Here is an 8,315-nt window from a genome sequence, read left to right on the forward strand (position 1 = left end):
TGAAATTTTCAGGGGTTGCTCATTATGGTTTGCTATGGAATGATGGAGTAGATTTGAAAAAAAAAATCACTTTTCAATTTTTAACTCTAAAAAATTTTTTTCCATTTTTAAGGTTCCAGACCCCCTGGAATGAAATTTTGAAAAAAAATTCCATTCATTCCACAGCTTATCCAAATACTAGCAACCTCCAAAAAAAATTTTTGAAATAGCTTTTATAGATTTTTCTAAAACGCTGCCATAGTATTTCGATAGTGCATTACCCCCTGGCTGATATTACCCCCGTCTTGGCTATTTTTAGAATTTTTTTTTAATTTTTCACATTCTCTATAGTTATATTACATTTCTGGAAAGTTTTATTTAGAAATCTTTTCTGCTTCAAAAGATATGATGAAAAATGTAAAATTTCAATTTTCTCAATCCTTCATGTGACTCCCACCTTAAGATTCAAGTTTTAATTGAGAAAAAATTAAATATTATTTACGCACTACAATTCTTACTTAGGTTAGTTAGGTTATACCCTTAGGAAATTTAATAAAATATTAATAGACAATTTTCAAACAATAGCAAACAAAAATTTTAAAAAATTATTCCAAATACCATCTGCAAGCAGGATTTAGACTTGGGAATCCTGATAATTTTCCATTTTTAATTCCGAGATATTTTTTACCGTAAACGGCGAAAATAACGACAGCCCTCTTTCCTGTATTGTCAGATTCATCAACCTTCAGTGTCCACTCTTCGGCGCCGTAATGTTGGGCTTTGGTGTAAGTGTAGTCGCCGTTTGCATCATAGCCTGCAATTAGAAAATTCGAACGAGGCTAATTTCAGTCACACTAAGGGTCAGAAAATTTGGAAAATTTCAACTTTTTTGCCCTTGAAAAAACAAAATTTGGTCAAAGTAGTCCCAACACAAAAGTTCCCTTTTTTCGTTCTATTAAAAGTCCGAGGCTCGACACGTGCCCGGTAGCTCACAGCCCAATAATCCTCCGCTCCAACCCCTGTTAACAGTCTTTGGAGGGATTTTTAACAAGAACTATAGCATAATAATGATAAAAAACATGCAAGGAGCTCAGGTTACTGGACGGTTTAAAATTTCCTTGGTATCATATATCATTTACCATCAGTCACTAGCCATTCTTCATTCTTGATATGACTTAATGTGACCGTATAAGATCATTATAACATCAACAATCCGAGAACAGCGCCTACGTTTTTCTGGCCACGGCTGGCGGGGCAAAAATGAGCTAGCCTCAGAGGTAATACTTTGGGAGCCTTTTCACGGAAAAAGAACAAGGGGTAGACCAAACAAAACCTACATCAACATACTGAGAGATGGTGCAGGCTGCTCAAAGGAAGACCTTCCAAATGCCATGGGACATCAGCAACAGTGGAGAGAACGTGTCATCGCAAGCCGAGCAAGCTCGACCTGGTCATAAGGTCATTTATATAAAAGGGCTCGACTCCCCAAGCTTAACGAGGGTGATTGATAATGCTAAAAAGAGTAAAATTTGTGTTACCTAAATATCCATTAGTGCTGTAATTTTTGAAGAAAATAATTTCTCCCTTCCCACCCTTTCGTTCTTGCACCCAGAAACTTGTAGCTTCTGCTTGATTGCGTAAGACCAAGTTGTTTCTGTTGCCACTGGCTGGATGAAATTTTGTTTGGCCTGAAAATAGAAAGAAAATTCATTTGGCAGTTAAAAAGGAAATTTCAGTGCAATTTGTTTCAAATACACTTGCTTCTTTTCGGCATGATACAGGAATTCATTTGTTCCCATGCTTCAATAAATTGACAAAAAACTGACTCCAGTTGAATCTACTTTCAGAAAATATCGGTTTGTTCTTTGCTCCCCCCTGAGTTTGATGTTGAATAATAATTTATTTACCCGATTCTGCCAAGAACTGTCCAGTTGAGCAATGCTTGAAAGCCCGGCTCACTTTATCTTCCAGATCTTTTGGCCTTGATTCCGCAACGGCTGGCCTAGCTGTGGAGCCTGTTACGCCTTTCATCCAGTCACTTCCGGTTTGAGAGATTATTTCCTTAGCTAGAGAATCAATTTTGGTTTCTAGTTGACTATCGTCCCTACAACGTGAAAATAAAAAAAAATGAAAAAGATTCGAACATACAATCTTTATCGTGAGTCATACTGAATATACACTGTGATAGCGTATTGCGAAAAAATCTATCTGCAGTGATTTTCAATTCAAACCTCTATTAAATTATTCGAATTTTTCTGTATTTCGAATATAATTATTGGTCCCCTTAGCTGGAAAGTTGTACAAAGTATTCGCTGTAATTCAAATCTTTCTGTAATTCGAGGAACATTTTTAGTCCCTTGAAGATCGAATTAGAGAATCACAGGTTGTATTTCAAGGAAAACCCGATATACGATTCACGGTAAACAATCCATGAACGTTTGAGACAATGTCATTTGCAATATACCAAATTTTCTCATGATAAAAATCTGTACACATCATCAAGATTTAAGGGGGTAGTCATATGAGAAATTTGAAATGTCATTTTTTAAACTTTTTGTTATATCTTGTGAAGTAGTAAATATTTTTCAATGAAACTTTCCACAACTGTAGCACAACTATAAAGGATATGAAAAATTAAAAAAAAATTCTAAAAATAGCAAAGACGGGGGTAATATCGTCCAGGGGGTAAAAGCTATAAAAATATTGTGTCACCTTTTTAGGAAAAGCTAAGAAAGCTATTCAAAAAATTTTTTCTGGTGAAGGTTAATATTATGAAAGTCTCCAGAATGAGTGGAAAAATTTTTCAAAATTTCAAGCCAGGGGGTCTGGAACCTAAAATTTGTACTTTTTCAGTTTAAAAGTCAAAAAATGATTTTTTTGAAAAACTGCTTCATTCATCCTGAGGCTTACCATAATGGAAAACTACCCTGAAAATTTCAAGTCAATAGCTTTTCTCAATCCTGAGAAAAGGCTGACAAGGTGTGCGAAAACCCCCTAAAACGTGTTTTGAGAAAACGGCGCAGAAAGTTGAAAATAGAGGTTTTTCTCAATTTTTCTGCGATGCATAGACCGTTTTACAAAATTTTTACTGTGGTTGACCAAAATGGATTGATACATAACTTTTAATGTTGAAAAGGTACTGGAAATACTAAAATAGTCTAAGTTTTTTGAAAAAAATGGCCTTTCACGTGCTCCGGGAATCTCCAAGTATTTTGCGTCAACTCTGCGTACAACGCGTAAACATGGCTTTAAGTCAATTAAAGTGCATTTTCTCATCAAAAAACATATTGCCAACAAAATATATCATCCTTGTGCTCTCTCAAATCTGTTTATATCATTTACAGTTGAATTTCAGTGTTGATCTTAGGGAAACGTGTCTTCAGGTTGAACGTCAATCATGCATAGTTTTACTCAATTTTCCAGGATCGCCTCTGGCACCATGAGTGCCATGATTCATCAAAGACTAGATTTCCACTGGATTTAAGAATCATAATGGATACATCATTGAATGTGTTTGGTTCCTTGCTTCAAACCTTATTCAAAGTCTATAGTCCATCACTTTGAAAAGTTTTTTTCGATGTACAAGTTTTACTGTTCGAAAACATCAGTTCGCAGAATCAAATTGTTGCTTTCACTCAAAATATAGGCTTCCAAAGCTTTCCCAGATGTGAGAAATGAAATGAAACATTCAATAATATCATAATTCAATCCAAAACAATACATAAGCTCAGTTTCCATGTCAAAAACACAGCTGACTGCCTCCAAAATGTGAATGTTTTTGAAAATACCACTTCTTCGGTTACCATCTTTAATTACGTCATATTGAGAAATCCCGGGGAAAAAAGGCGGTATTGACTTAGACGCCCAAAAAGGGCGTAAAAAGAGCTTTCATTTGGTATGTCATGATGCTATGTTTAGAGCAGCCATACGGAAAGGGACAAGCTGGAGTTTTTACAAGCTCTTATTTGATTTGGGTGGTCGTTAAGATGTAATAAAAGAATCTTATTACTTTTTCTAAAGAACGCGTCATCTCTATCACTTTGAATGACCAATTAGTGAAGTATCTTGTAAAAACTCCAGCTCATCCCATACGGAAATGAGGCCCTAGCAACGGATGCGATTTCCCGTTGCTAAGGAGAAAATTGTATATCACGGCTCATAAGAAACCCAATATATCGGCAGATATTTATGCTACGGCCTTGAAATTTTCAGGGTATGTTCAGGAAGGATAAAGGATCCTAAAAAGCCCTAAATCCGGAAATTGATAAATTTTTCACCAATTTTCAAAATCTGATATGACTACCCCCTTAATATGAAAATATTACATATTATCAAAGAAATATGACACTATCAAAGCAGAACAAACCGAGATTTAAGTTTTAAATATCTTGCCAAGTCGGTGAATTTTAATTTCTTATTCTTAGGTCTATTCTTTAATTGGATAAACTTTCGCGGGGATTAAATATGTAAAATAATACTTTTTGAATGGTTACCTGCGTCAAAGAAGCGCAAATAATGTGTATTTCAACAACCAACATGCATGATTTGACAGTAGAAGTCAAAAAATCATGAAAATATTCCCACCCAATAGTGCTACACGCGAAATTAAGTCCCCGCGAAATTTAATCCCCGCGAAAGTATATCCCATTAAAGTAGATTGCTGGAATAAGTTATTCTTGAAAAAATGGATACTCGAAGAACCACCTCGCAACCTTCTTAACCTGAAAAAATAATTTTGTTGATTGCTGTGAGATTATGTGAGAATCAAAGGGTACCTGAAGTTCATCCACAAAAGTCCAGCAGTGACAATTCCCAACCAGCTTTGAGCTTTGTAATCTTTTTGAGCCATGCAAGGGATAATATCTTTTTCTTGTTGGTCAGCGTATGTCAATTCTCGTTTGCAGTTCTTACTGTCTTGATATTTTTGTGTCATGAAACAAACGATAGCCTTGCAACCGTCTACTCCCTCCGCCATGCTGTTTAAAAGTGAAAATAAAGTACACAGTTTATTAAAATATGAACTATTGCACCACTTTTATTTTATTGATGGACGTAATCGAGAGCGCTATCAAAATACACCTTTTCGACCGTAGCTGCCAATTGTCCGCTTTATCCCACTAAAACCGTCCCAGTCCTTTTTTCGCAATAGAAAAATGTGTCAAAAAAGGATTGGATCGAGTTTAGTGGGATAATTAAATAATTAAATGGCACGCACCTGAACGCGCGACTGCGGTCAAAAAGGTGTATCAAGCAAACTAAGGAACTGGGTTCGAGAAAGATATAAATTTCAGTATAATTCTAAATAGGGGTCCCCAATAAGAACTTCTTATGAGCACTTAGTTTGCCTAAAGACCTTGTTGCAATTTCAGCTATCCGCTCTATCCAAATCATTGTCGTCGGTGTAAAAATGAATCGTTTTGTACACGTTTTTTTTTTTTAAGAAACTAGTTTTACCAAGCAGCCTCAATGTTTCTTAAGAAATCGGCCTTTTGAGCCTTGAATGTTTCTTACATGTTTCTAAACTTTTTGACATAATCAGCCTCATGGAAGGCTGGATTGGAAGGTTCTTAAGAAAAACCGAATTAAAAAATGTTATTTTCTCATTCTCAGGCTCAGCATGTTTCTTAGATGTTTCTTAGTTTTTAGGCATTCTGAGCCTCATGTTTCTTAAAAGTGTGTTTCTTAAAAAAAAAAAAAACGTGTAAGGCATCAGCGAGACAGGTTTTAAAGTATTTCGCAAATTAAAACTAACGAAAAAGTTTTTTGTATTACTGTAAGACAATTAAGTATAAGTCTGAAAATCAGAAGAGGATCAACTGTATTTACATCCCTGTAACAATGCCCTGGTGGAAAGCGGGATGAAGATTTCTATCGAAATCCTAATAGAGATCGAAATTCTATTGTCCCGGCTCACCATGAGGAATGGTTATATGGAATCAAAATGGTTGCGATATGATTTTTTTTGATGAAATCAAGATCAACTTCCTACTGGGATATTGTAGTGTATTTTCCCCACCAGGAACGAAAAGGGCCAAATTTCCAGTTGTGTTTGAGTCCCCCGGGTTTGTGACACTGGGATGTATATATTTCTTTCACCTTGAATTGATATCACCACTCATGGCATCTAAGTCCATCCATACCGGGATACCACGTGATTTTAACCCACTCACAACTTTCTTGACCAGGTCTTGGATGTCCCAATTGTATGAAATCATAATATGTTTAGGAGGCATCTTGTATTCCTTTATTCTCTGCAAGAAGAATAGGTTAAGCTGGAATCAAGTAATATATTTAGCTTTAAAACCACTGTAAATCTCAACGTGCCAAGATTCAGACCGAAAACTAATAGCATAATTTAATCAGATGTAAACTGTTGAAAACAAACTCGGTAAAGACATGCTCGCCTTTGCCGAAAGATCTTTCTTTTTAGGGGTCAGTGTCAGCCACAAATCGAATCAAGACGATAAGAAATATTTTTTGTTATCGAAGGCCAAAACAATAACATACCTTAAAGGGAACTAATTTTGGCGAATTTGGCGAATTTAGACGAAATTCGCCAAATTTAGTTCCCGCCAAAATTAAACATTTTGCGCACTCGCCAAAATAAGTTCCCGCCAAAATTAAATTTTTTGTTTCCTTGCCTAAATAAACCCTGAAATTCATCAAAATTGCTCAAAATAAGGCAACATAGAACAGATTTACACTGTCATTCGCCAAAATTAGTTCCCGCCAAAATTAAAAACATTCACTATTCGCCATAATTAGTTCCCGCCAAAATTAAAATTCTTAAATATTTTCGCCGCCGCTCGCCAAAATTAATTCCCGCCAAAATTAGTTCCGTTAAGGTAGCCGTTATTCTCGAGAGCATTCAAAAATGACAAACTTTTTCTCTTTGTTTGGAGCGTAACATTCTATCAAAACACAAAAACGAGAAATTGTCGTTTTCATTGGCATCCTTAATACTCAAATCTGATTGGATGCGATAAAACGAACTGCAACGAAGATTTGTTTGCGATTGGGACACCCCCTTCTCACAGACCCGTTGGGATTTTATCAGCTAGTAGTGGTAAAAATACCGGACCAAAATTGGACTGGGAATGATATTCCCATATTTTTTATGGCTGGGGACTTGAATTCCATTGTTTTTTAGCCAGAAGATTCAGAGGGATAGAAGAAATAGCACAATTGGGGAGATATTTTTGCCAATTTTTCCAGTGGGAAGGGTTCCCAGTGGGTCTGTGAGAAGGGGGTTATTGGACGTCTGTATTGTATAAGTGTAGTGAAAATTTGCAGGTTGGTTAGACATCACGCCTAACACTCTGGCTAAATCTCAATGTACTCCATTATTTTACCATAATCACTTCAAGTTCGGTCCTCAATCCAAGGCCTCACAAATTTCCTTGTAAAGTTTGTGTTAAAATTTGTTTTCAAAAAGTATTTTCAATTTTTGTCAAAACAACTTTCGTAACCTACCTTTCATACAGGATTTTCACCAATTTTCAAACTCCCCTTTTCTCTACTCTTTCTTCCTGATATTCTATACAGTTTCTTTTTTAAAACAGCTCGAGCAGCTTATTCTTACTCTATAAATATTCAATTTTAAAAATGGGAAATCTATGCATACATTATTTAATAGAGGTCCCAGGAGTTTGATAATTATTTTTACATGAATTGAATCCCCATGACAACAGCAATGAATATATTCAACATGGTGTAATCTTTTTATAAGAACAAATCAGACAACATAAATTTTGAAAAATACATGAAATATTTTAAATTGGCTGAATAGGGTGGGATTTCTGCATAAAGATATCTTCCCTTAAAGCTAAAATTTTTTTACTGCTGTTGCTTGCCCCGGATCCATACCGTGGTTTTGTATAAGATTCTCATTTCTGCACTAAGATTCTTGTCATCTTTCCAGAATCTTTGCGCAATTTTTCCTGAGATTGGAAAGGGTTTATCTTTAAAGGTAGGGAAAATCTTGTGTTACTCATGAAATTGTCTAAGTTTCCGAAGCTTGTTTCTCAACTACCCTAAGTCCTGGTCTTTTTCCACTAGAAAAGTGACAAAGGAAGCTAAGTGCGGAAATGAGAATCTTACAGAAAACGACGGTATCGTTGGAAGTGGAGCTATATAAAACATCTTTGAGAATTTATGATTGACTTAATCTGTCGGGGAAACGTCCGTCGGGGAAACGTCCGGTCACCATAGTATTTAATATAGCAGTATGCAGTGCTGAAGAGTCCTAATAAGGACGAAATGTCCTGAATCTCCTTAGGGAATAATAGTTGGACAGAAATTATTATTTCTTCACATATATACCGGGTGTGCCACAA

General features: G+C 35.8%; 1 protein-coding gene across 1 annotated transcript; it reads right to left on the reverse strand.

The window, feature by feature from the left end:
• Nucleotides 1–437: 437 nt before the first annotated feature.
• On the reverse strand, nucleotides 438–7,559 carry LOC136797499 (uncharacterized). Its single transcript, XM_067054075.1, has 6 exons — nucleotides 7,453–7,559; nucleotides 6,076–6,230; nucleotides 4,755–4,955; nucleotides 1,887–2,083; nucleotides 1,518–1,667; nucleotides 438–793 (listed from the first exon to the last, which is right to left on the reverse strand). The coding sequence occupies exons 2-6, from the start codon at nucleotides 6,210–6,212 to the stop codon at nucleotides 585–587; spliced, it is 894 nt and encodes a 297-aa protein (XP_066910176.1). The 5' UTR covers nucleotides 6,213–6,230; nucleotides 7,453–7,559; the 3' UTR covers nucleotides 438–584.
• Between the last annotated feature and the right edge of the window lie 756 nt (nucleotides 7,560–8,315).

Source organism: Clytia hemisphaerica, unplaced genomic scaffold, assembly GCF_902728285.1.
Source record: "Clytia hemisphaerica strain Z4C2 unplaced genomic scaffold, Clytia hemisphaerica genome assembly, whole genome shotgun sequence".
NCBI lineage: Eukaryota > Metazoa > Cnidaria > Hydrozoa > Leptothecata > Clytiidae > Clytia > Clytia hemisphaerica.

What these genes read in the sequence shown, in the direction of transcription:
- LOC136797499 (XM_067054075.1), bottom strand. Translation starts at nt 6,212, where the DNA reads ATGCCTCCTAAACATATTATGATTTCATACAATTGGGACATCCAAGAC. An exon ending in AGTGGTGATATCAATTCAAG is followed by an intron (nt 4,956 to 6,075) that starts GTGAAAGAAATA and finishes ACTTTTAAACAG; the next exon opens with CATGGCGGAGGGAGTAGACG. An exon ending in CTTTTGTGGATGAACTTCAG is followed by an intron (nt 2,084 to 4,754) that starts GTACCCTTTGAT and finishes TTCACGTTGTAG; the next exon opens with GGACGATAGTCAACTAGAAA.